General features: G+C 52.2%; 2 protein-coding genes across 2 annotated transcripts; one reads left to right on the top strand and one right to left on the bottom strand.

Annotated features, from left to right (window-relative positions):
* Positions 1-1,028: 1,028 nt before the first annotated feature.
* LOC309584263 (cytochrome P450 4F3-like) lies at positions 1,029-4,945 on the top strand (the record flags this gene model as incomplete). Its single annotated transcript, XM_082300216.1, has 12 exons — positions 1,029-1,214; positions 1,538-1,682; positions 2,014-2,067; positions 2,314-2,441; positions 2,876-3,006; positions 3,276-3,543; positions 3,890-3,956; positions 4,031-4,160; positions 4,231-4,364; positions 4,446-4,510; positions 4,589-4,671; positions 4,765-4,945. The coding sequence occupies 12 exons, from the start codon at positions 1,029-1,031 to the stop codon at positions 4,943-4,945; spliced, it is 1,572 nt and encodes a 523-aa protein (XP_082156342.1).
* A 409-nt stretch (positions 4,946-5,354) lies between these two features.
* Positions 5,355-8,285, bottom strand: LOC309584264 (uncharacterized protein). Its single transcript, XM_082300217.1, has 3 exons — positions 7,925-8,285; positions 7,091-7,169; positions 5,355-6,904 (listed from the first exon to the last, which is right to left on the bottom strand). Exons 2-3 carry the CDS (start codon positions 7,110-7,112, stop codon positions 6,054-6,056), a joined length of 873 nt encoding a protein of 290 aa, XP_082156343.1. The 5' UTR covers positions 7,113-7,169; positions 7,925-8,285; the 3' UTR covers positions 5,355-6,053.
* Between the last annotated feature and the right edge of the window lie 19,509 nt (positions 8,286-27,794).

Raw genomic sequence — 27,794 nt, 5'->3', positions numbered from 1 at the left:
AGGAGCTCGGTCAGGAGCTGCCACTGCCCGGGAGAGCTGGGTAGGTCCTGGGGGTGCTTGCCCAGCACGGCCTGGCACTCCAGGGTGCTCCAGACCCCCAGCACCTGCCCCAGTGCCGTGGTGGTGACGGGGGAGCTGCCCCAGGGCTGGAGACTCGAGGACATCCATGATGTCACCTATGGAGTCCATGTGGTGTGGGGGACATCCGTGGGGACACCTGGGGGAAAAAGGGTGGGCAGGGGGTGAGGGTGTGTGAGGAGAAGGGTGGGGAGGGGGTTGAGGGGGGAAAGACACCCAAAAATGCATCAAAGCAGGGGGAGGGCACCCAAAATTAAGGGAAAGGACCCAAAATCTGAACAATGCACCTAAAACTGGGGAAAGGACTAGAAGAAGGGAAAGTACCCAAAATAGAGTTAAAGGACCCAAAAGAGGTGGAAAGGACCCAAACCAAGGAGAAAAGAACAGAGACAAAACCAGAGGTCAAAAGGTGTCACGGGGTGCCGTGGCATGTCCCTACGTGTTCCGGGACGGGCACAGATGCTCCGCGCAAGGAACAGCCACGGCAACATCCTGCGGGACGTGGAGACACCCTGCGGGACACGGCGGGGGCGGGGGGCAGGGGACATACGGGGAGGGACAGGGACACACAGAAGCGGACAGGGTCACACGGGGAAGATGGGGACAGGGACACTCGGGGGGGACAGGGACACACGGCAGTGGACAGGGGACACGTGGAGAGGGACAGGGACACACGGGTGGGGGACAGGGACACACAGAGTGGGAGACGGAAGGGGGACGGGGACACAAGTGGGGACAGGGACACACACAGGGAGACGGGGACACACGGAGGGGAGGGGACACGATGCCACCAGGACGTGTCAGGGGACGCTGCCACCAGGACGCGCATTGCGACAAAAGCCACCTGGAGGCATCCGGTGACACCCAGCGCGGGGCCACGTGACCCCGCGGGCGACACCGCCCGCGCCCGACCCTTGCCCTGTCCCCAGCCTGTGCCCAGGAGCGGTTCCATGGCGGTGGCCGCGGCGCTAGGTTCCCTGGGCGCGGTGGCCCTGGGCACCTTCGTGGTGGCCCTGCTGCTGCGGTGGCTCTGGGATGCGCTGGTGGCTGTCACCCGATTCCGGGCCACTTGTCGCCAGCTGAACAAGTTCCCCATCCCACCCTGGCGCAATTGGTTGCTGGGACACACCGGCATGGTAAGGGCACGGCCGGTGGCACCTGGAGTGGTGGCACCTGCAAGGGGACAGGAGGAATGGAGTGGTAGCACTTGGGGGGACAGTGAGGACGGGGTGGTGGCACCTGCAAGGGGACAGGAGGAATGGAGTGGTGGCACTTGGGGGGACAGTGAGGACAGGGTGGTGGCACTGGCAAAGAGACAGTGAGGATGGGGTAGTGGCACCTGTGAGGGGACAGAGGAGGCTGACACACATGTCCCCAGGGCTGGCAGTGTCCTGAGGACACATGTGTCCCCAAGCCTGTCTGTGCCCCCGATGACACACATGTCCGCTGCTGTCCCCAGGGGCAGAGTACAGAGCAAGGCCTACAGCAGGTGGATGCCTTGGTGGCCCAGTACCGTCACGGCTGCCTCTGGTGGGGACTTCCCTGGCTGCCTGTCCTGCGCCTCTTCCACCCCAGCACCCTCCGGCCACTCCTCAGTGCCTCAGGTAGGACATGGGACATCCAATGGGTCCCCAGGGCCACCCACAGGTCCTCAGAGGTGTCACCATGGCCAGGCCAAATGCCACCCCATAGTGGCCACCAATCTGTCCTTGAGGTTCTCCAAGACCACCCAAAGGTGTCACCATGTCCAGCCTCTGGTTGCCTCCCAACCCCCATCCTGTAGTGGCCATGGGTGCTGGGAGAGGGTGCCCACCCCAGGGTCCCCACCTGAGGGTTATGGGTGCAGACAGGGGGGCCCCACCCCCAGTGTCCCCACCCAGGAGACCTGATGCCACCCCAGTGAACCCCTGCCCACCCTGTCTCTGTCCCCCACAGCCTTCGTGGCTCCCAAGGACGAACTTTTCTACAGCTTCCTCAAGCCCTGGCTGGGTGAGTGGGGGGGGGTTGGGGTGGGGACACCACCCCTGGGTGCCCCCCGAATGGAGATGTCACAGGGGACAGCACCCCTGAGTGCCTCCCCAGATGGATCCGGGTGTGTAACAGGGGCAGTGGGGGACGGGACAGACCCCCTGGGTGCCCGCAGGATGGATCTGGATGTGTCACAGGGGTCAGGGGCAGCAGGGGACAGGGACAACCCCCCTGGGTGCCCCTGGCGGACCCCGGTGTCCCCCCCAGGGGAGGGGCTGCTGCTGAGCTGCGGGCAGCGCTGGGCGCGACACCGGCGACTCCTGACGCCCGCCTTCCACGGGGATGTGCTTCGGAATTACCTGGGAATCTTCAACCAGAGCACTCGCGTGCTGCTTGTGAGAGATCCAAGATGCGCATGAGTCCTCATTCGCACCCCAAATCCTGACCTGCACCCCAAATCATGAGTGCTGCACCCCAAATCCTGACCTCAACCCCAAGTCCTGACCTGCACCCTGAACTCTGACGTGCATCCCAAACCCTGAGTCCTGCACCCAAAACTCTGTCCTGTACCCACTGCTGCACCCTGAGTCCTGTCCTGCACCCTGTCTTGTCCTGTTCCCCAAATCCTGTACTGTCCCATACCCCAAACCCAAACCTGCCCCCAAACCCCAACCCCACCCCTCGCTCATCACCCCATCCCTGTCCCACACCCCCATTCCAACTCTGCCCCCTGTCCCACCCCCAATGGCCCCCCCGGTCCCCATCCCTTGTCCCTGACCCTGTCCCTGTCCCCTCCCTGTTCCCTCCCTGATGCAGTCCATCCCCGCAGGCCAAGTGGAGGGTGGCAGCAGTGGCAGCTGGCGGGGGGCCGGTGGGGTTGGAGGTGCTGCAGCCCCTGAGCCTCCTCACCCTGGACACACTCCAGAAGTGCATCTTCAGCCATGAGAGCCACTGCCAGGAGTGAGTGTCACCTGTCCCACCTGACCATCCTGGTGGCTGTGGTGACCCCACCATTGTCCCTGTTGACCATCCTGGTGACCACGGTGGCCCCACCATAGTCCCCGTTGGCCCTCCTGGAGGCCATGGTGGCCCCTCCATTGTCCCTATTGGCCATCCTGCTCCCACCATTGTCCCCACTGGCCATTCCGGTGGCCACAATGGCCCTGCCATCCTCCCTGTTGGCCATCCTGGTGGCCACAGTGTCCCCCCACTGTCCCCGGTTCCTGCAGGCAGCCCAGTGAGTACATCCAGGCCATCCTGGAGCTGAGCTCATTGGTGGTCCGACGCCAGCTCCAGCCACTTCTCCACCCGTGGTGGCTCTACAGCCTCTCCTCTGATGGTCAGCACTTTGCCCGCGCCTGCGCCACTGTCCATGCCTTCACTGCTGATGTGGTGCAGCGCCGGCGCCGTGCCCTCGCCCGCCTGGGCCACCAGGCCTGGCTGGATGGCCACCGGGGACGCAGCATGGACTTCATCGACCTCCTGCTGCTCACCAAGGTGGGGCGGGGGGGTCAGGGGTGGTGGCTGTGGGGGCATGGAGGTGGTCAAGAGGGTGGCAGTGGCCATGGAAATGTTTGCCATAGACCAGTGGGATGCTGGTGGACATGGGGGGGTTTGGGCATATACTGGTGGCCAAGGGGGGAAAACAGTGGTGGACATGGGGGAGTTTGGGCATATACTGGTGGCCAAGGGGGGAAAACAGTGGTGGCCATGGGCAGCACTGACCAGAAAGGTGGGGGCCAGTGGGATGGTGGTGGCCATGGGTGAACAGTGGTGGCCATGGATGGGATTTGGTCATAGACTGGTGGTCCCAGGTGGCCCATGGCTCATCTCACTCCTCCAGGACGAGAACGGCCATACCCTGTCCGATGAGGACATCGCGGCCGAGGCTGACACCTTCATGTTTGAGGGTGAGCACGAGCTCCCAGGTGCCATTGGGGACGAGCCACTCTGGTGTCCCCTCGCTCATCCAATGTCGCCACAGGCCACGACACCACAGCCAGTGGCCTGGCGTGGCTATTCTACAACCTGGCTGGCCACCCTGAGCACCAGGAGCGGTGCCGCCAGGAGGTCCAGGAGCTCCTGGCTGGCCGGGACACTGCGGACATTGAATGGTGAGATGTCCCCAAGGCCACCTCCGGCCACGTGGCTCGGGGACATGGTGCCACCCCCACTTGTCCCTAGGGAGGACCTGTCCCAGCTGCCCTTCACCACCATGTGCATCAAGGAAAGTCTGCGGCTGCACCCTCCTGTCACTGCTGTGTCCCGGCGCTGCACCGAGGACATCCCCCTGCGTGATGGCCGCATCATCCCCAAGGGTATGACATGGCCAGGGTGTCCCTAATGTCACCACCCACCCTCATCTGCTGTCCCTAAAGTGGCCATTCCCATCACACCAGGGGTCACCTGCCTGATGAGCATCTACGGGACCCACCACAACCCAGACCTCTGGCCCGAGCCTGAGGTAAGGCCACCCTACGAGGCGTCCCTGTCACCACAGTGGTGACAGCTGTGTCCCCTCAGCGTGACGCTGTCACCCCAGGTGTTCAACCCCCTGAGGTTCAGCCCAGAGAACAGCAAGGGACGGTCCCCGTCGTCCTTCATCCCCTTCTCTGCCGGCCCCAGGTACGTGGTGGGGCGGGGACAGGAGTGTCCCGAAGTGCCACCCTCGTTCCTGGTTGGGTTCACAGTGGGGTGACAGTGGAGATGTGGTGGCAGGAACTGCATCGGGCAGAGCTTTGCCATGGCTGAGATGAAGGTGGTGGTGGCACTGACGCTGTCCCGGTTCGTGCTGCGGAAGGACACAGCGAGGCCACCCCCGCGCCGCAAGCCCGAGCTGATCCTGCGTGCCGAAAATGGGCTTTGGCTGCTGCTGGAGCCACTGCCGGGAGTGGCCTGAGGGACACGGGTCACCAGGACATGGGGACACCCCGCGAGGTGGGTGTCACATCCAGGGGAGGAGAGGGGAATAAATGGTAGCATGAAGGGGACAGTGTCATCATGGTGGTGGTGGGGATGTGTTGTCCTTGGTCATGGGACACCTCATGGCATGGATATGTCAACCCATGGACTTGTCCCCTAGGCCACTTGTCACCATCCATGGCTACGTCCCCCACGTCCTCATCCATGGCCATATACCCCCACGTCACCATCTATGTCTGTGACCCCCCACGCTCAATATCCCCATCCACAGCCATGTCCGCACCCATGACCATGTCCCTGTCCCCACCATGTCCCCACCCATGTCCCACAATGTTCTCATCCATGTCTGTGTCCCCCACGTCCCCTTCCATGTACCCATCCATGTGTTAGTTCAATGTCTTTATTTTTACCCCAATGTTGGGTGAAGGGATGAAGAAGAATGAAAACAAAATCAAGGCTAAAATAAAAGGATTTACGTGTCCATGCTGGCTGAGTATCCATGTGCTTGAGTGGGTGGAAAGAACCTTTTTTAGAGAGTTTTCCACTCCATTGTCTCCAAAATCTTGCTTTTTGCCCCAGTCCATCACGGTTTGGCTGTGGAAGATGCCTGTGGGCCAGAGAGAATTAGAATTATGGAATGATTTAGGCTGAAAAAGACCTCCAAGACCATCCAGTATTCCTTGATGCCACCAGAAGAAATTATTGGATGCAAAAGGTAAGAGTTTTTGGGGTCAAAAGTAAAAAAAAAAATGCTGTCCCCAACGAATTCCTGACATCAGTCTGCATCCCAGTGGATTTTTGTCCTGCTGCATCCAGGTGCCCACAGGGAGCCAGGCAGATGTGGAGACCACCAGCCAGGATGATCCCAACACGGATCACCAGGAGCATGGATCACCAACTCTCTGCCCAAGGGGGGTCACTGTGCATCATCTAACAGGGGTCCTCCAAAGGGGGATGGAGTTGGAGCAGTGCACAAAGATCTTCCTGCACTCAGGGGACTCACAGGGCTTCCCTTACTGGTGGCTCTGTTGGTGTTGGGTCAAGTGACAGCTCTGTGAAAAGCTCTTCCCACATTTGGGACACTCTTAGGGCCTCTCCCTGGTGTGGATCTTCTGGTGGGAGGTCAGGCTGTATCTCTGGCTGAAGCTCTTCCCACATTCTGAACACCTGTAGGGGCATTCCCCAGTGTGGACTGTCTGGTGCATGATCAGGCCAGAGCTGTCACGGAAGCTCTTCCCACATTCCCCGCACTTGTAGGGTCGTACTCCAGTGTGGATCATCTGGTGGCGGATCAGGTGGTAGCTCTTCCTGAAGCCCCTCCCACATTCCCCACACTCATAGGGCCGTTCACCAGTGTGGATCCTCTGGTGGCGTTTCAAACTGGAGCTCAGGCTGAAGCTCTTCCCACATTCTCCACACCCGTAGGGCCGTTCCCCAGTGTGGATCCTCTGGTGGGTGATCAGGTGGGAGCTGATGCTGAAGCCCCTCCCGCATTCCCCACACTCGTAGGGCCGATCCCCGGTGTGGACTGTCTGGTGGCGGATCAGGTCGGAGGTGTCTCTGAAGCCCTTTCCACATTCCCCACACTCATAGGGCCGTTCCCCTGTGTGGATTGTCTGGTGGCGGACCAGGCGGGATCTCTTGCTGAAACTCCTTGCACATTCCAAGCATTTGTAGGGCTTCTCCCCATCATGAAGCTGCTCATGGACCCCCAGCTCCGAGCTCTGGCTGGATCTCCAGCTGCCTTCCTGGAACAGGGTGGGTCTTCCCTCCTCAGAGCACTCTGGGCTGTGTTTGCAGCCCCTCCTCCTGCAGGATCTCTGGGGCTTTTCCTCCCTGTTGGATTCCTGCGCCGTGGAGCCGCTCAAAATGGCCTCTTCCACCAGGTTCTGCCACGGGGATTTGTCCTCCCTGGGCTCCGTGCTCAGCTCCTTGTCTGGGGGAGGAAGGACAAGGAGAGGATGGGATTTGCCTCCGTGCCACAGGGAAGGGGAAGGAGATCCCCCCAGTCCGTCCCCGGCAGGACGGCGTCGGCAGCGGGGTTGTCCTGCAGCCGGGCGCGATGCTGGGCTGGGAGATGGAGCAGGAGAGAGGGGGAAAGGGGCACTGACTTCCTCCTCACCTGCCTGGGGGTCCTGGGGCATCTTCCTCTTCCTTGCAGCCTCTTCCTCCAACCGGCCAAGGTTTGGGAATGGGAAATCCTGGTTTGGGGGGGAAAACAAGATGTGAAAGTGTTGGCTTTGAGGGTTCCACTGTCCAAGTCCATCTCTAGAAGTCACCGTGGGTCTGGTGTCCACAAAAACCTCCAGAAATCAAGGAGTCCAAAATAACTCTCACAGGAGTTCCCTGTTTCCAGTGTCCTTACTTTGGGGTTATGGGGGTCCCTCTTCTCAGGGCTGCTGGGGGGCCTGTGGGTCCTGAGGATAACCTCTCCCAAGTCCTGCTTAGGGATGCTGGGGGCATTTCGGGGGTCTCAGGGGTCATCCTCCCCTGACTCTGCTTCGGCTCCTAGGGGTCCTATGGTCCCCCTCCTCAGCATCTCCCCCCCCCTCCAAGTACTCGGGGCTTCCCCCTCTCCCCGCCAACACTTTCAGGGTCAGGGGGCCCGAACCCCACTCATCTCCAGGCTCCCCCACCCCTCCAGGCTGCCGGGGGTCCCCCAGGTCTGTTAACGGGGGGCTCCCGTGTTTCACCCCCCGGCTCTCCCGGGGATTCCCAAAACCCATGTCCCGCCCAACAGTACCGGGCGATCGCCAAGCGGGCCCCTCAAAATCCCCCCAAGGGGCATTTACGGCTCAGCTTTGGACTCCTGCAAGATCAAAAAATACCTTCCCAGGGACACCGAAATAGATTTGCGACTCGATTCCGAAATCTGCGAGCTCCAAACACCTCCCCAGAAAAAATCCTCCCGGAGATCCCGCGATAGATTTGGGGCGAACTTCCCCTCCCCGGTCACCTGCGGAATGCGGGGGGATGCGATGCAGTCGGGCCGAGGAGCGCTGTGGACTCAGCGAGCGGCAGCGGATGCCTCCGATTCTCCTCTTCTTCTTCCTGTTCGGGCTCCTCCTCTTCCTTCCCCTCCTGTTCCTGCTCCTCCTGCTTCTCTCTCCCTCCTCGTCCTTCCACTCCTCCCCCGCTCCCACGCCGGACTCCCCTTCCCACCCGTCGCTGCCCCACGGCCGCCGCAGCACCGGCTGCTGGGTGGGGGGAACCCCCCATGAGCCCCCAGGGATGGGCAGGGGCTTTGGGGACCCCCCAGTGCGGATCCGCCCCTCCCGAGCCGCAGGGAATCGCTCCAGGGCTCAGGTGCTGGAGGACAGGGCTGGACACCCCTGGAACGGCCCTTCTTCCATCCCCACCCCACCTTTCCCTCCCCCCTCCTTCCCTTTCCCAGCGTTCCCCCAATCCACAAACCCCTCCCAACTCAATTTGGGTGTCCCACCCCGCTCCCGTTCTGTCTGGGGTTCCCAGCCCCCTCTTTTCCCCAGCTCTTCTGCCCCTTCATCTTCCCCCCCCATCCCCACCCTCCCCCGTGCTTGGTTTTGGGGGTTCCAGGTCCCTCTCCCCCTTCTCACCTCGTCCCCCGCTCAGCCGGCGGCCGGGGCTGCTCCCAGAACCTCCAGTAACACCATGCTTGCTAACCTGTGACACACCAGTACGGCCCCAGCTCCCCCCACATGCCCCATGGCCATCCCCGGGCAGGTGCCAACACCCCAAAAGCAGCCGCGCTGTGCCCTGGGATGCCCAGTCCCAGGAGAGCCGCTCTCGCAGAAAGAAGCAGCTCCCGGGATTCCTCTGCGCAGAGCACGACAGAGATGCACGAGGACAAGGCGAACCCCGACTCCCGGCCACCCAGGGGGACGGATACTGGGAGCACCGGGAAGGAACTGGGAGCACTGGGAGGGAACTGCCGGGGGGCGTGGTTACCCACGGTGGGCGTGACCGACCGGAGTGGGCGTGACCACAACGATCGGGCCCTGTGGAGGCGTGGCCATGCAAATAAGAGAGCGGTCGCGCGCGGTGATTGGTGGAGCCAGAGCGGCGGGTTTTGGTTACGTGAGACCGCGGCCGAAGCCCGGGCGGGGGCGGTGTCCGGTGAGCAGGGAACGGGAACGGGAGTGGGAACGGGAGTGGGAACGGGAGTGGGAACGGGAACCGGAGTGGGAACGGGAACCGGAGTGGGAACGGGAGTGGGAACGGGAACGGGAGTGGGAACGGGAACGGGAACGGGAGTGGGAACGGGAGTGGGAACGGGAACGGCCCTGCAGCACACACAGTCTGTGTGGTCACCTAAGGACATGGGATGTGCAGTCCCTTCCCTTCCCTTCCCTTCCCTTCCCTTCCCTTCCCTTCCCTTCCCTTCCCTTCCCTTCCCTTCCCTTCCCTTCCCTTCCCTTCCCTTCTCTTCTCTTCCCTTCCCTTCCCTTCCCTCCCTCCGTCCATCACATGGGACAGGGGAGTGGGAGAGATTTAGGATAAGTTTTTGGCTTTCTACTCCTGTCCCTCCTGAACATTTGCAGTGATTGTAGGCTGCAAAAGCAGCCTGTTTGTGGAAATCACATGGAAAACCTGCAGAGATTTAGTCTTAAATTGTTGATCTATCTCTCCATTCTCAATCCTTCTTCTTTGTTTTGCACTTTGTTTACTCTCTGTCTGTTTGGTCCTTGTATACTGAAACTGATCGACTCAGGTGAACAGGGAGGAAAAGAAACAGAAACATGAAATGGGGAAACAGCTGGTGAGAATCCTTTGAAAGAAATGGCACTGGTATAAGAGGCGGGGAGATTCCCTTTCTTCCTGCTGAGAAAAGAAAAGTGGAGTGAAGGACATCCAGATTTCATAGCAAAAATCCCATGTACACTTCTTAGGCAGAGACAGTAAATGCTGGCCCTGGGCATGTGCTCCAGGAATGACAGTGGGGAGGAAGACAACCTAGTCCTGTGTCTCAGCTCATGCAAAGGGCCCGTCCAGGAGCAGCGTAGGGAAGACGAGGAGCAGCAAGAGCGCGGCCCTGGGCTGGCTGAAAGGGGACTCCTGGGCCCATGGGCAGAGTGGGGGTACATGAAAACCATCAGGGTCACAAATTCCTGCCTCAGGACCCTTCCAGGACTCCTTGGGGATTAAGCATCTGGATAGGACACCAGGACTGCTGCTTCCAGGCCGAGCACCACCCCTTCTGTGCTGCACAGATCATCTTTCAGTGCCACAAACAGTTCTCAGCCTTTTCAGAGTATTTCTGTAGCATCGTGACAGACACTAAATAAGAAAGAAAAAGAGGTCTGTATGGTTTCTCCAAGACCAAAAGAAGTGATTTCTATATGCAATTCACAGCCCAAAAAAGCCATCTATTGAAATAAATAATAAGTGATCAAATGGATCCTGTAGGCTACAACTGGATTATATCCAGAGAAAATGTAGAATACAGTTTTGTAAAGTCGTTTTTAAAGCTTTAAGTACAGTTACATATTTAGGGATAGCCATTCCTCAGGCCTCTGTCTTGCAACACATTCTCCTGGCATCTCTGGGAAATTCTCAACTCCACAGACAATGCCTGTCTCCAGGAGTTCCCTGCCAGCCACCAGGTTTCTTTTCCTGGGCACTGTATTAGTGAAAGTTCAGGCAGAAAGCATTCTGCTGCTTTCATCTGTGCTCCTGAGAAATGAGGCTTTTGTGAGGCCCATTTCACTTTTTTCGGGGAAGAACCCCAGGCCAGCTTGTGTCACCTGAGCTGTGCTTTCCTCTCGCGCTTTCCTGAGCCCGTGGGTGCCGCAGTGTGCACAGGGTGAAGCTCTAATCCCACCTGGCTCCATCTGGCTGGGCAGGCTGTGTCAGCCACCTGGAAAAATGAACGTCACAAGGGCCAAAGAGTGCAAGGAAACCTTCAAAACAAAAAAGCCACAGTGACACAGGCAGAGCTTCAGCAGCACCAGCTGACGGTGTAAAATCCCTTAAACAGATGATGTAAAGCTGGAATGGATTGATTCCAGCATCCCAGTGCACCATCTTCTCAGTACCTGCTTAAAACGTGGTTAAAACCTGGTCCAGGCAGCGCTCCTCTGAACCTCTGGGAACACCAGAGCCCATAAAACACCTGCCAGGCCTCACCAAATCCCAGGCTTGCTCACAGAAATACCCCACTTCGATTAAGCAGCACATTTAGAATTTTGCCGCTTGTCCTCTTATGTTCTGCGTCCTTGAAAGTGGAAATGTGGCTGGAATTTGCTTCATTTTGCAGCTGTGGGAGGGAGGAAGTTACTACCAGGTTGCTTTATTGCACAGAGACTTTTAAGGGATCAACACTGGAATGCAACCATCGCATGCAAGGGTTCTGCTTTACAGCAAGTATCCAGAAACTGACAATCAAAGTAAGTTCCATGGAAACCTTCGGAAACCTTGGGAACTAATGCAGAAAGGGCTCCTGGAAGGCCTGAAAACCCACTATTCATCTTTCTGGAAAGTCCCCTTCCGCTGGCTGCATGTACCAGCAGCCAACTTGTGGGAAAACAAGATGGCAATGAGGGACGAATGAGCTGCATTTCATGAAGAAAAGCTACTTCTGTTTAAAAGGAGAATGAGATCAATAGAGCAATACCCCTTGGATTTTTCCCCAGTAGAGTCTTTTAGATACATTTGATGTTTGGGTTCTTTCTGGGACTAAGGTCTGCCTGGAGGTCCTGCCTACCTCTATTTGAGCACAGCAGGCTCACCTGAGGTCAGAACTGGCCTTGGAACAGCAGTGGCTGTTCTGACTCGATTCCAGCAATGTTCCAGCAGCAATGGCCGTGCAAAGTTCAGAGAAACAAACCACAAGATGCCATAGCTGTGCCAAAAGCAGCAGCTTGAAACATTCAGAAAGGATCAGTGCATAATCTGGATGGAATTAAGAGTAGCTTCCATTCCACTGAAATAGAAGCCTTTTCGATAGGCATCATGAACACAGCGTCTGAGGCTTTGGGGACACTGGCATGGCACCACCTGGCACAAGGTGCAAGGGCCTTGGAGTGTCTGAGCAGTGTGACACCCAAAGTGTGAGTAGGCAGGACATGCTGCTCAACAAAGATCACTCTGTTGGGAAAGATGAAACAGGAAAGCCTTATAAATATGATTGCCTGACAAAAGATTTTGGGAATATGAAAACTATAAGCGACATCGAAATGAAAGCCACCTTTGAGATACCAAGTCTTAGTTACTGAACAACTGGAAAACAATGGTATGGCCGACTGAAGGTAATCCCCTCTTGATTGAACAATACCCTCTGCTTGCAGGCAGGTCCAAGGGTCAGAGCAGACCCTACTAGCTCAGCAGAAGGGGTCCAAAGAGTAGTTTTTAGAAGTTAAGATGTAACACTCTATGGTAATATAAGAACTCTTATAGGCTGTATGTAAATGCTATAGGATTTGTATCTTGTATTAGATTGGTTAGTGACAATTAGAATATTCAGTACAGAAGATGATTTATTGTATTGTAACCAGGACTTCAGACACTTTTTACTACACTCTTACTATACACTCTTACTGTAGACTCTTACTATTCTCTCTTTGCTTACCCGCTTACTCTCTTGCTCTCTTGGGCCTGCTCAGAGCTGCCAGCTGCAGCTCTAAGCAGTGCCCCTGTACCCACGCCCTTTGCAATAAACCGCATGTTCCAAGATCTGACTACAGAGATCTCTCGCCACCCGTCTCCGTCCGTCTACGCCCGGTCCAGACCGAACCCCCCTGCACCTTCATCACTCTCCAATCCAAAGCCCAAGAACAGCAGCACAGAGAGGAGATAAAAACCCCCTGCGGGGAAGGGGAAAGCAGCATAAACCCCCCAGCATTGATTTCCACAGACCACGGCCATCCCTGCTGACCAGGTGTGTGTGGCATTTTATAGCCACAGATGCTGTAGAACATCAGAGTTAAAGATCAACAGCTCTGCATGTGTAGGGACAGTGTTAAATCATGGACTCACAGAGTCGCAGAATCCCTAAGGTTGGAGAAGATCTCTGAGATTATCGAGTCCAAGCTGTGCCCGACCCCCACCGTGTCACCCAGCCCAGTGCCCTGAGTGCCACGTCCAGACCTTCCTTGCACACCTCCAGGCATGGGGACTCCGAAAGCTCCCTGGGCAGCCCCTGCCAATGCCTGACCAACCTTTCCAGCAAGAAATCCATCCTGACCTCCAACCTGAGCCTCCCCTGTAACAGCTTGAGGCCCTTTCCTCTCATCCTGTGCCTTGTTCGCCGGGAGCAGAGCCTGACCCCCAGCTGGCTGCCCCCTCCGGTCAGGGAGTTGTGGAGAGCCAGAAGGTGCCCCCTAAACCTCCTGGAGAAATCCAGGCTGAGCCCCTCCAGCTCCCTCAGCTGCTCCTGGGGCCCCAGACCCTTCCACAGCTCCGCTCCCTTCCCTGGACATGCTCCAGCCCCTCCACGCCTCTCTGGCCACCAGAGACCCAGAACTGGGCACGTAATTCAAGGGACCTCAGCAGTGCCCAGCACATGGGGGTGATCATTTCCCTGGCCCTGCTGGCCACACTCCTTTTGATCCAGGCTAGGATGTCATTGACCCTCTTGGTCTGGGATCTAACCATTGCTATCAAGTTCTCTGCTAATGAATGGATTTAGCACAATTTGGGTTTCAAGTTTAAAAGTGGCCTGATTTGTTCACCTGCTAAACACTGCCATGAAAGCAATCCCTGCATCTCTGATCAATCTCCATATGTTCACTTGCCAAGGGTTGGATAGCACAGATTGCTGTTCAGAACTCCTGGCCCAGCTGACATTTACCGTAGGTTCGCCCTGTAAGCTCCAGTTCTATGGCCTGGCCATTCAATACCTGTTACTCTAGGGTTTAAGAGCAGAATCATTTGGTTTCTGATGCAGCTGCAGCCCTGACAGGAGGGTGACAAGCAAGGCCACCTGGCCAGGCCCACTCCTGCCAAGGACTGGCTTTTGTGTCAGAGGGGGTTTTTACAAAGACTACAGGCAGCAAAATGAGCATTTCAGCTCCAAGAGCAAGCAGATACATTCAGTTGAAGAATTTCTGAGCCTGAAGTGGAGCCACAGGAAATGTAGCCAAGCAAGTCAACCTTCTCAATGCATGCTCTTTATAAAGGGGGAAACTAGGCCTGCAAAGGTGAGGTGCCTGCTGAAAACCAGGGAAAGGCTGGATGGTTTTTGGGGAGACATATGGAATAGTCCCCAAAGAAAAAGTCCTTTCCCCACAGCAGTTAAAATGTGGTATCACTCTTGGCCAGGAGCAGCTTTTGGCCACCTGGAACTGCTGCTTGGCTGCTCCTTGGCTTGGCTGCATGCCACCAGTGAAAGGCTCAGCTTCCAGGCCGCACTTGTGTCCTCCTGCACTGCAGCATAGTGTGAGCTTCCGTATTTCTGTGGCTACACAGACATCAAATTCCTCATTTCATGGCACAAATCCCCAGGGAAATACTGCCAGGCCCTGTCTATTTCTTCAGGACAAACTACTGCTCCTGGACTCTCAGAAGTCACAAACCCACTGCAGCAAGAGCACAATATACACCTCCTATGTACTTCTAGTGCAAGGGACAGCACCATCATTTAAGTTATTTCCACAGTTTATCGTCAGTTTTAATGAGGGATCAGCCATCAAGTAGCTTGGACAGCTTTTCTTGGAGTAACAGCACCTTGCATGGTGCCTGTTGTTCCTCTGGAGTGATTCTATATGAACACCCAGCAGAGAATCTAGAGACATATTCCTTAGTCTCCTTCCAGCAAGAATAATTGTCAGAATTGTCAGTGAAAATCTGCCATAAAATACGTGTGGAAATTCAAATGAACCCCAGCAAAGACGAAAGCACAACTGGCTCGGCTTTGGCAAAGATGTTGTAGAAACTGGAAGTGACCAAAGTCATCCTGCTCCATGAATGAGGACCAAAGGTGCTCTGGGCCGCTTGTGGTTATAAATTCAGCTGCAAATGAAATGGGATGTCAAGCACTGCGTGATTTCCTCACAGTAAATCACAACAGCTACCTATGAAGCACTGAGTAAATAAGCTTCCAGGAGACTTCCAGGCTCATTGTCATGCCTGATTTTTAAAGTTATCCGGAAACCCTTTAGATATCTTAGAGATTTCTATCTCTCTCTATCTCATCAGCTTTTCATAAGAGATCCCCTGCAGACACTTTCAGGGCACACTTTAGGAGACATCCTTCTCCTGTTTATGCCCATGCAGCCCATGGCATTGCTGGTGATTTACAGGTGTTGTGAACAGGAGAAGTCCTGTTCCAAGGCACCCCTCAGCACAGGCTTCCCCACACAAGCCCCAGGGAAGGCATGGTGTTAAGAAGGGACACTTGTCTAGTGCCAGTGCCTTCACCTCTCTGCCTGGGCCTGAGTGAGCCCATGTGTAAATCACCAGCCGGTGATGAGGACTCAAGGTCCACAACAGGCACATTTCAGAGAGTTTGATCTTGGACCAGCCTTGCTCCAGTCTTGGAGACCAAATAGCCATGAAGGGCTGGAGTATTTCAGTGTCTCTTAGGCTTTAGTTGCATTCAAATGGTTTCCTTTGCCAAGTGATTATCAGCAAAACACTGAAAAGCCTTTCAAGAGTGCCTTTTCCTTGTGGTACCTTTTACCTAAGAATACCACCACGGGTTCATCACATAAAAGGTACGAACTGCTGACATGCTGTGAATTGCTGTGAAGTCTGGGCTGAAGCTGGGTTTAGATGTGACTGTGGTCAGGATGCCCTTAGGGCCAGCTCTGAAGTTAGAGGAACTGGTACTGGAAGCTTGACTTAACAGTGGCACTGGCTAAGGGAGTCAGTCTTTACATGCAGAGGAATATTTCACCTGACTGCCTGCTGCTTTTATGGGCACAGGTGTAGTTACAGGTGCTTGAAGCAAAGCACAGTGGGCAGATTCCTGTTCCCATTCCCACCTTGCTGCGGGACACTGGCAGAACGTGGTTGTTTCTGTTACAGAGTGGTTTTCACAGGCTGGACTCCCTGGGCTTGCATTAGAAGGAAAAATAAGGAGAGTCACAGCGGCACTGACATAAATTCCCAGCCATGTCTTAACCCCAAAGGGGTGCTGCTTAGTCATTCCGGGCTAGATTAAATGGATTTATAGGTTCTAAGAGAGTGTCTTGCTACCACAGGGAGCCTGACACCCCAGGAGCTCAGGCTGTGCCCACCCACTGCCAGCCCAGCCCCACCTCGCTCCCCCACATCCCAGGCAGGCAGACTCCACTGGGGAAAAGTCATTTCCTCTCGGTTAAAACAGGCGTGCAGGTTAAGAAACAAAGACAAATGAAACCACTCCTCCCACTGCCCACACTCTCCTCAGGCTGGAGAGTGAAATCAGTGGATGTGCTAGAGCTTAAAAAAAGTGTGTTTTCACATCATGCACAGCTGTTAAATTGTAGAAGGCATATCACTGCAGGGTAAAATTCATTTATAAACGATTACAAGTTGTAAAGAACCGTGGAAAAATGTTCCAAACTAATCCAAGAGCATGATTGTCTTTGTTTCTCTCAACTCTGGTAATTTCACCCTCACCAGAGAATTCCCTTCTAAAATCAGGAGAGAGGGCCCACCGAAAAATGCAGAGGCTGTTGCACATGTGACGTGTGCAGCACTAAGTTTAGGGTAAGTGTGATGTGAAAATTCTGGACTCATTGGGAAATTGGTTTCCCTTTCAGCATAGTTAAGAATTCCATCGTTTGCCCCTTTATATTGCAGAGCAATATAAACACAGGAGAAGTCACATGGTTCAGGAGGCAAAGGAAAAAACTCCAGAGATGAGCTGTTGGACTCCAGTTTCAAAAGGGGCTGAAAGGCTCACATAGCTCCAATTTAAACTGGGAAATTCCAAGAGGAAATGATGGTGACTATTGCAATTTAGGAGGGTTTAGATGGGCTATTAGGAAGGAATTGCTCCCTGTGAGGGTGGTGAGGCCTTGGCACAGGGTGCCCAGAGGAGCTGTGGATGCCCCTGGATCCCTGGAAGTGTCCAAGGCCAGGCTGGATGGGGCTTGGAGCAACCTGGGCTAGTGGAAGGTTTCCTTGCCCATGGAAGGGGGTGGCACTGCATGGGCTTTAAGGTCCCTCCCAAGCCAAAGCATTCCATGATTCCATAATTCTCTGCTTCTACAAACTACTGTGAAACCTTTCCCATCAGTGTAGAGAAGTCAAGTCCCTGCTGCTTAGATAAGGATAACATTTGACGTGTTTGTGTCATTTGTTAGAATTACGTCATGGCCGTGGAACAGAAGGAGATTCCTCTAAAACGAAATACTGTGATCTTAACATCTTTAATTGTAAAAGTTTTGTGTGTGGCATCTACAAACGATGACTGTGAATGAGGCTGCATGTCACACTCTCCAGTATTAATTGCTGCTGCTGGGGTCCATGTTCCCCAGCTGCTCCTCATCATCTTCTGATTGATGAGTCATCTCTGGCTCTTTTCCCCTGCCCACAGCTGGTCCCTTGTGTAACAGTCTCCTTTTGTCACTTACTTGCTTAGGTGTCTTTGAAGGAATGTGGGCTGCGATTAATTTATTGATGTGTTTGTCTCCCCCAAACTGTACCTCCAGTTGAATCAGAAGCTGTTCCTCCTCTTTTGTCCACACTCGTTTGTGGGCTCCTCGGGCTGAGATGCCCTTGGGGCGGGATGCAGCAATCCTCTTCTGGCTCCTGATAACAGGATGAGCATGTCTTTCGTGTTGTCCCAGGCCGATCTTTGTCAAAAAATCCCTTCCACATACCTCACAGATCCACTCCCCTGCTGGAGCCGTTTTTGTGCCTCCCCTGCATTTGGGATAGTGACAAGCGATACTGTGATGGTTCAGACTCTCCTTACCGCAGCCGGCACACCGAATACAGATCTTTCTTTTCATGTGGGCTCTCTTCAGGTGTTCAATCAAGTCCAACACACGCTCCACCCGGGTCCCACAGCATGGACAGGATGGATTTTTGTCGGGAATCGTCACCGTCAGGATGTCCTCCGGGGCCGAACCCGTGCTGTTTGCCGGTCTGTGTGGGGACGTTCTTGCTGTGCCGTCCTTTGATTCCTCATCGTTTCTTCTGCCGCTGTTCTCTCTGATCTCCAGGAGGCAGCTGTTCCTTCCCATGTTGTGTTTAGGTGAGAGATCTTCAGATACCCCCATGTACTAGTTTGAAAGCAAACCAGTGAGAGACTCCAAGTCAGAACTGCAATTGAATTGGAAAATTAAAATAAATGCAATAGTGCAGAAACACTGACAGAGTCAGGACACAACCTGATACCCTGTCCGTCAGGGTGGTGGGAGCAGTCCGATTCAGTGGTGGCTGCAGTCCTCCTGAAGTGATGGATGTGGTTCTGTTGAAGCGGTGATCCTGTAGAAGGGTCTGGTCTTCCTCTGAAGGTCCAGTGGTAGTTATGTAGCTCCTGTCCTCTGGGAATCCACTAGGAAAGGCTGGCTGTGATGTTCCAAACCTCAGATTATATCCAGGTAGGAATGCTTAGCTCCTCCCCCTGGGTGGAGGATCTCCCAATGGGCTGATGTAGTTTTATGAGTCATGCAGTGTGGCCTTGATGGTCCATTAACAGAACATATGCCCTGGAGGGAGTTATCAGGGACGTGTCATGGAAGAGATAAAGAACACTGCCCCACCTGGTTTTAACAGATGGTGATACAATACATCCTTTTGCTTACACCTTACATTGCAACCTAAGACAAGGAGTTTTAAGAAAACTGAACACCAAAACAACGCATGCTGCCCCCTCTCCATCCACACTGAGAGCTTTGTAAATAGGACATTGTCCAAGTTCCTGGAACACATGCCAAGGCAAAGTAGCCAGCCCAAAGCATCCTGCTACAGCTGCCAGCGGTCTCCAGACAGCTAAAGAGCACTTGGGGCAAAGGCACTCCCAGGGCTTCCATCCTCAATCACACAGGGCTACAGGCTTCTAAAGAGCCCTGAGTTCACCTGCACTCCCAGAGCCCTCTGGGCTCCTAAAGATCCCTGCAGCCACCCACAGTCATAGGGACTGCATGGTGACATCACATTTGGATCCATCCTGCTCCAAAGCAGAGAGGTCAAAGAGAGGCAAATAGGCCCCACGGCAACTTCTCAAGGCTTTTTGGGCTGCTAAAGAGACAAGTTACCAAGGAGTGTTTGAGATCGCTTAAAGAATCACTGGCAAAGGTATCAGTGAAAAAAGGTTTATTATAAAAGTGACAGCATAACAAGCCTCGCTCTACTACTTACACAATGCCTAAGGCACAGCAAGGAAAAGCAACAAACAAAAATCCAAAGCCAGTCAACCCAAACTGAAAGAAATTGAAAATTTGATCTGTCTCTCTGTGTGTGTGTGTGTGTGAAAGGAATAGAAAGGGTAAGGATAAAAAAGAATGTGGCCAAGAGGCTTGATAGCATTTCACTTGATAGCATTTCAACTTAGCAACATTTCACTTGGTAACCTAAGTTCAAATTACAATTTAGCGGAGGAACAACACTGTACTTCAACTGCACAACACTTAGAACTGACCTGAAACCCAGCACCTCAGCAAAGGACCCACACGGGCTTTACCACAGCACAACAGCAACTTACAGGCCTGACCTAGGGACAAACCTAAAGCACTTGAGAGTCCAGGGGAGCAGCTCCTCTCCCACCTTCCAGAGAGCACATGCACACCTGCACACACACAAGCACACAAAGAGCCTGCACAAGGTACCTGTGAAAAATTCCCCTCCAAGGCACTGAAATACTCCCTGCAGATGCCTTGGCATCTTCTCACCAAAGGGAAAAGGCTGAGGCCTCCAGGACTGGGGGCGTCAGCAGCCCAGGAGCACAAGCAGGTTCACACGGTCTGTGTGTCAAGACACGTTTCTCTTATTCCTTTCATCGCCCTCCAAAAAGGTAGCCAGGCCTCTGCCTGCACACCTGAAAGCCTTTTGTCCAAATCCTGTGCAGTTCTGGGCCATTTCCCATGCACTTTTTAGTACTTTTTGTCCTTCCTTACTTTAAAACAAGACTTCTGTTGCTTCTCTGGTGAGACTAGTAAAGGCTAGAAGGATATTCCTCTTACATTTTCTCTCTACATCTTAATATACACCCGGGTCACAAAGTAATTTATCGTAAAGAAGCAGATGGTGTGAAAACATGACTGTTCCCAAATTCCAGGGCATCCTAGCAGATGACATTTTAACCTTGACCTGTGTTTTGCTGTAGCCTGGTTTATCTGGCTATCTGGAGAAATTTCAGGAAGTTGTGCAGAGCAAAAGGGTGCAGCTTGGTTTCTCCTTGTTTTCACTGCTCCTGCTTGTGTATGGCACAGGAAAACAAGGGGGAAATATCCTTTTGCTGGGACTCACTCCCTTGTTTCTTGTGAACCTTGAGCTCAATCAAGTTTTGATAAAATGGAAACTGAGGGCATGCAGAACACATTGAGGGAAGCATGGTGCTCAGTGCAGTGCATGCACTTCACATTTGGCCAAAGGTTGGTTGCTTCCCGTGCCTCCTTCAAGTAATTTCACTGGCATCTATACATAAGTAACTTGCCATGGGAAACATCAACTCTGAATCCACAACTCTATCTTTGCTCGGGAATATTAATCTAAAATTGGGGTTTCTTTTCCTTGTAAGCCTAATGAAACTTGGAAGTGCTTATTTTGCAGTCCAATAATGTTAATTATGCTACATTCACTTCACATATATTATGTCAGCTGAAAGCCAGGCTGCTTTGTGAGTTGTTTGGAGGACTTTGGTAAATTAAATCAAGTAAGTGCCTTTCCTTCAGTTTAAGTTGCTTTTCCCAAGTCATGACTCCTCTCCTCCCTCCTAACTCTTTTGAGAGAGACTCTTCCCCTCCTTCCCAACTTCTCTGCTGATGTTAATGCTCTCGGAGGAGTCACTAGATGACCCTGTGTACTCATCCTAATTGCCAGTTTCTAACCATCATGACTTTTTATATCTAAGTGGCAAACTCCCTTCTGTGAGCCCCATGATAGGCTCAGCAAGCCCTGGCAGGGAGGCGCAGGGAAGAGCTAGGGGCAAGTCCTCCTTGAACAACAGCAGGAAGATTTCCTAAAGCCTGTCTGTCAGGGGTGTCCGGGGTTTCCATGCAGTTGTTATAAATAAAGTATGTAATTTGTGCTATTATGTATAAAACTAGAATGTAATCAGACCATGTAGAGAGAGTTTCAAAATCCCTCCACCAGCCTTTCTGAGAGAAAGATTTCACAACACTAGAAGAAGTTGTCTCACAAGAAGTGAGGATTCCACCTAGGTGGGGTTGGATCTTATTGTTATAAATAAAATATGTAATTTGTGCTATTATATATAAAACTGAAATGTAATTAGACCCTACAGAAACCGAATTTCTAAATCCCTGCACCAGCTTGGCTGAGAGAAAAATTTCACAACACTAAAAGAAGTTGTCTCACAAGAAGTGAGGATTCCACCTAGGTGGGGTTGGATCTTATCACCGGGACATTTGCACCATGACGACTTGATCACCACACTCTGATATCTACATTGCATCTGATAAGGAATCCGACATTCCAGGAACTAAAAATAACTGTTCCAGGAACCAGAGATGGCCCATCCACTCATCACCCAGGATGGACAATTCATCAGACCCAGGAAAGGCTTTGTGCAGCCCAACTCCGGGACAAGAAAATTTCATGAATAGGAGAAGAATAGAATTAATTCGGACTCTGCCCAAAAACTGTGTAAGAAGGGACCAGCCAAAGCAGCATTCGTGAACTTGGGAGGTCTGGTGCGATAGAGATCAGATCTATGTGTGTTCACCCAGCTCCGACCCCGGGCTCGGTGCTGTTTTTCTCGATCGTGGCTTTTGAAACCGATATTTCGGTGGCATAATAAATGTCATTTCTTTATAAATTTTAATTGGGCAATTTTGTTTATCTTAGTTTGGTGACCCCGGCGTGATACGATTTGGGGTATCGCGGACCCCTCTTTCGGTCAGGAGGCGCCCTGCTAATTTTTCTAGTGGCCTGGCTGGACAGGGGATCCCGCGGACCAATCGTATCAACGAACCTAATTTAAAGTAGCATCTCGATCGAGAAAAGGAAATAAAACAAGCTCTCAGGGAACTCGGGGGGGACCCAGGGTGGGATCCCCGGAGCCGCGGCAGGGTAATTCACTCATAGAAATCTACGTGCACGAAGAATCCACGCAGGAAAACGGACCGTAAGTATTGCGTGGTTGAGTGAGGGCGACCGAGCGTGTGTGTGAGACGTGATATTGTCACGAAGCGAGTGTGGGCCCCACGATCGCAGTTCCTCTCTCCCGCGAGGGAAGAGGTCGGTCACGGGGGAAGCGAAAGAAAAACCTAATTCTTTTCCACACGTCAAGCCCGAATAAATCGAGAAATTCGGGGGATCGGTCGCAGGATGGCTAGGGGGAAGGGTACGTCCTTTATCGAGTTCAAGGACTGGTAAGCCCCCTAGTCTCGGACATATTTAGTCCAGGTAAAAGTCAGAACTTTGAGAGCAGTTACCGGAGGAAAACCCCCAGACCGGTCCTCTGCGAGGGCTACTATACCGGTGACAGATGAAATACAAATTCGAAACGGTACCAAATTCAGGAACTTAGAGGACTCTGCGCAAAGTCCAGGTAAGAAGTAATTTTTATTTTTTTTTCTCTTTAAGATGAAACAGAAAAAGAGTAAAATCCCGAGAACACCCCAAGAAAAATCAGCGGGTGGGAAGGAACAAGGGATACCTGAAATCCCGAGAGATAGTCCCTAAGCTGGATACTGGAACATTGGGGGGACTGTCCCGAAAGGAGAAATAAACCCAAGGAAAGGAGAAAAAGGCAAACAAGAAAGAGAGGGGTTGAGCCCCCTTGGAAGCATTGCCCCCCCCGCCAAGCCCAGGCTCCTGTTGCGCCGCCGCTCCTGGAGCCCGAGGTCCCGCCTGTCCCGGCTCTCACGGCACCGCCCGCGGCTCCACCGCTTGTCCCAGCGGCTGCAGCTCCGCCGGTAGCCCCGGTGTTCTCGCCGCCCCCTCCAGCCCCTGCGGGTCCGGCGGCAGACCAGCATCCCCTTACGGCCTCCCGCCCGTGCCCCTGCCCCGGCCCCGGTGGTAGCCCCAGTCTCGGCTCCGGCCCCGGTCCCGATGTCCGCGGCCGTTCCACCGGCCCCTGCCCCCGCTGCGTTGTCTGACACAGCTCCATTGAACCCGGCTGCAGCCCCGCACAGGGTTCAGCAGCAGCACGGAGTCCTGCCGCCGTGGCTGCTGTGGACCCGTGCAGAGGGTCCATGCCAGGCTCTGGTGCCCATCAGAGGAGCTTGTCCCCTTGCCAGTTCCAGCGGCACTTTCCGCTTATCCCCCGCCCCCCCTCTCCTGGAAGAATCAGCCCCGGAGAGGATCCTCACCTCCTACCCCCCCCCCCTCCCTCGCCTGCACCGCTCCCCTGGCAACGAACGCTTCTGCCGTTTCTCTTAAAGGAGAAGCAAACACCAAAGTTTGAGCAGATCTCAAATATTTAGCACACAAGAAGAGAAAGGGGTTGATGCATGGGAGAAAGGGACTAAAGCAAGTAATAGCTGGGGTGCTGTTCCCCACGGTCCCCTAATCCGTGCACTTTGCTGGGTGGCACCCCCCTCAGATACCTGGTATAGTGTGGTAGACTTGAGAGGTGCCTTTTGGACTTGTACTCTGGCAGAGGAGAGCTGGGATTGTTTCACTTTTCGGTGGGGGGATCCGGGAACCTGCTGGGGGCAGCGGCTCGGGTGAGCCTCCTTGCCTCAGGGGTTTGTGGACTCACCGAGCTTGTTTGGTCGGGCTCTTGAGCAAGTGCTCAGCTGGTTTTGTTCGGAGAGCCAGGCTGCCTCAGTGCGTGAATAGCTTGCTGGTGGCTGGACCAGCAGAAAGGGATGTGAAAAAAAAAGCCACTATAAGGTTGCTAAATTTCTTAGGAGACAAGGGGTTAAAAGTCTCCAAATCAAAACCCCAGTTCACAGAACCCGAGGTAGAATACCTGGGACATCGGCTAACGGAAAAAAGGAGGGGGAACTATTTTTACAGACTCCAAGTATGCATTTGGTGTGGTACACACTTTTGGGGAAATTTGGGAAGAAAGAGGGTTAATTAACACCAGAAGGAGAGGATTAATCCATGGGGAAATAATAAAACAGATCCTGGAAGCTGTCAGGGAGCCAGAGGCGATTTCAATAGTGCATACAGGAATGCAGTTCCAGACCCGAGGAGCTGCTAAAGAGGCGAAAACGAAACATTATTAAAGGTGAGTACCCTGGAGGTCGAGCAAAGAGAACCCAGAGAATATCCCCCCCCCCCATAACCTTCCAAAAAGGAGATTGAAGTCTATTTAAAAATAAGGGAAAATTAAAAAAAAAAAAAAAAGGTAAGTAGAAGTTACCTGATGGGAGGGAGCTACTGTCAAAGGAATATAGTAGAAAAATTCTAAGAAGACTACATCAGCAAACTCACTGGGGGGCACAGGCTCTAGCAGAAAAAGTTTTAAAAAAATCTTTTTGGGATGTAAGAATTTATGAGTTAACCAAGCAGGAGGTACAAGGATGCATGACATGCCAAAAAGTAAACCGGGCTAAATCTCAACGAGCAGTGTTGGGCCCTGCAGCCCACCGGCCTTTTAAGAAAATTCAAATAAATTTTACAGAGTTGACTAAAGTGGGGAAGTATAAAAATCTGTTAGTTTAGTAGATAAATTAACACATTGAGTAGAGGCTTTCCCAACCCCTAGAGGTACCCCTCAAACCTTATAAAAAGATATTATTAGAAGAAATTGTACCCCGATATGGCATGATAGATCATATAGACTCAGATCAGGGGATACATTTTACCTCAAAAATTATTAAGCAATCGGCTGAAGCTCTGAGAATTCAATGGGAGTATCACACTCCTTAGCACCCCCAGAGTTCGAGTCAAGTTGAAAAAATGAATCAGACACTAAAAGCTCAATTATCTAAATTAATGCTGGAAACAAAAATGTCATGGGTAAAATGTCTCCCCTTAGCCTTGTTAAATATCCAAACTATGCCGCATTCAGCGACAAGGCTTTCAAAATGTTATACGGGATGCCGGTAGGACACCCCGGGATGGAGGATGGACAAATACAACCGTACCTATTAGAAATTAACTGGAATCTACAGAGATTGAGAAGGCATGGACTAACACAGCAATTCAGACAGCAGAGAGAGGCTGGACGCACGCTTCTTGAGTGGAGAAGACAGAACTTCAAGAAGAGACACCTGAGTGGAGGATCACTTCTGCCCCAGGGGACTTAAAGATAAAACTGCGCCGGCCCAGCAAATGACCGGGAGGGACCAGATAAGTTGTATCGTAATTGCTTGTCCATGTTACCCGTTTGTCTCTTCTGAGTGGGAATATTGTCACGAGGTTCGGGTTACTCATTGCCAAAGGGGCTATAGACCCAGAGACTTGTGTACAAAGTGTTTAGAAGAAGAACAAGACTTGACTAGCCGTGTCTTACAGCTTGCTACAAATTTGAGTATAATATAATTGGATTCTTTAAAGTAGTATCACCTATACAAAAATGAAGTAAGGAGAAAATTGGACTCTTTGGCACAGATTCTGACTGTCGAGTGCCACAGGTTTTAACTAAAGTACCCTGCAGGACTGACACAGTTAAACTCTCTAGGTGGGGTGTGTACAAAAGGCAGTATGCAGCTCGATCTGGCCACAGGATCCCAGTACAATATTCCTGCTGCCAAGAAGATCGTTCACCTCGCCGCTGGTAGCAACCCAGTGGGCGTAGGAACTGGCAGAGGGATGCATCTGTGGGGATTCCTGATGGTTCTGAGCCTAGCCATATGCCAGACAGCTAACCTACAGCCGGATAGCTGGTCCTACACTGAGGGGGAAAACCTCACCGAGAGGTGTAAGCTGTGTCTGCCAAGCCTCTTAAAGGAACAGGGTACCTATCAAGTCCCAGAGGTCTGTGAAATCAGAAAGAAAGGCAAGACCTGTCATATAAACGGCACTCGATTCCAAATATGTAAAACAAATGGGGTAATTTTGTGCTACCCCAAGTTGCAAGCTCTAAGCACGGGCAGTCAAGGGCACCTCCTATTAAGAGTAGACACCACCTTAATAGATATAAAAGGGGAGTCACACAAAAACCTATTCCAGCTTGCAACCAATGTAATCAGACTGTTGGGATAAGAAAAAAAAAAAAAAAAGATGAATGAATGAAACCCATTTTTGTGGCCTACTTTCAGGTTAACAATCTGTGCTGTGATACCTCTACATTAAGCATATGTATTATGAGTAGAAAAACTTACTAGGTGGGGCAAAATTTAAAATATCAAGGTAAACTGACCCTGAGCAACGAACCAGTTATACTAGACCTCCTTAAGGAAAATGATGACAGGGCATGCTTGCAATATGATAACACCTTTTGCTTTTCTAAGAACAAAGATGGCATGGACCCAGAAAGCACTATGAAACAGGTAGCATTAATGCTTAAAAAACAAGAATCAGAAATAAGAAAAAAGAGAATAGAACAAGAGAGACTATTGGCATTAAGCAAACAATACGACCTAGTAGAAAGGCAGTATAATGATTGGGAATGGCCAGCCCCTAACACTAACTTGTTCATAGACCTGATGCAAGAAATTGCTACTGAGTTAAGTTTATCCAGCTGTTGGATATGTGGGGGGCTGAAATCAGCAGAAAAATGGCCTTGGAAGGGTGAAGGCTTAGCTCCAGAACAACTTCTAAAAAGAGATAAATCAGTTCTCAAAGACTACACAGAGGCCTGAAGGTTGGATTCTAGACCAACGAGTAATAGGAATAATTTGCATCAGCAGGGAAGGAAATGAATATACTGAAGTTGTGGGATACAGTCCGTGTATATCCACCCTAGCAATATATTCAAATAACAAAAGTAAAAATCTGGCAACCAGAACCCCCTGCAGGATATTGGAGTCAAGAAAGAAAAGCAAATTGTGATTGGAATAGTCGAGTCAACCTTTGCTGGTACAAACAATCTGGAGCTAACCCTTACCAATCCTTAGAAGACTTAAAAGAATATTGGAGAGAACCAGCAAATACGAGAATAAAATGGAAAGCCCCTGATGGTATATACTGGATATGTGGCAAAAAGGCATACAGTGAACTGCCCAGCAAATGGAAAGGTTCATGCACTCTAGGTATGATTCGACCTTCTTTCTTTACACTCCCCAGATCAGAAAGTGGCCTGTTAGGAGCCCCTCTATACGAAACCTTAAGCCGAAAGAAAAGGGGGATAAAGAAAACACTACCTGTAGCAGGTGGGAGTCAAAAATGGGGTGAAGAAGAATGGCCTGCAGAAAGAATAATCCAGTATTATGGCCCAGCAACTTGGGCACAGGATGGGAGCTGGGGGTATAGAACCCCTGTCTATTTACTCAATCGGCTCATAAGGCTCCAAGCTGTAGTAGAAGTGGTTTCAAATCATACCTCGGATGCACTAGAACTGTTAGCTAAACAACATTCCCAGATGCGGGCCTTTGTATACCAGAACCGAATTGCATTAGACTATTTGTTAGCTGAGGAAGGGGGAGTCTGTGGGAAGTTCAGTGAATCAGAATGCTGCATAGAAATTGATGTCTATGGAGACACCATCAGGGACCTCGCAGCTGAGATCAAAAAGGTAGCACATGTTCCAGTCCAAAAATGGAATTCCATGTTACAAGCATCTTGGTGGGAACAATTATTTGATGGTACATGGTGGAAGAAAGCAGCATTCTTCATACTTTGTTCAGTGGCCGAGATGATATTCATAGAGTTACAAGAAAAACTAAATAGCTATGACTAAAAGGAATTCTTTTGTTTGAATATTCATACCTTTATATTTGTAGTAAATG

This window comes from Coloeus monedula (assembly GCF_965178545.1).
Source record: "Coloeus monedula genome assembly, chromosome: 38".
Classification (NCBI taxonomy): Eukaryota; Metazoa; Chordata; class Aves; order Passeriformes; family Corvidae; genus Coloeus; species Coloeus monedula.
Note: the sequence above shows the minus strand (reverse complement) of the source record. Positions and strands in the feature narration are given on the sequence as shown.

Excerpts from the sequence above, each read along its gene's own strand:
- LOC309584264 (XM_082300217.1), bottom strand. The coding sequence starts at position 7,112 with ATGCCCCAGGACCCCCAGGCAG. Across the intron at positions 6,905-7,090 it reads GCCCCAGGACCCCCAGGCAG|ACAAGGAGCTGAGCACGGAG; the intron begins GTGAGGAGGAAG and ends TTCCTCCCCCAG.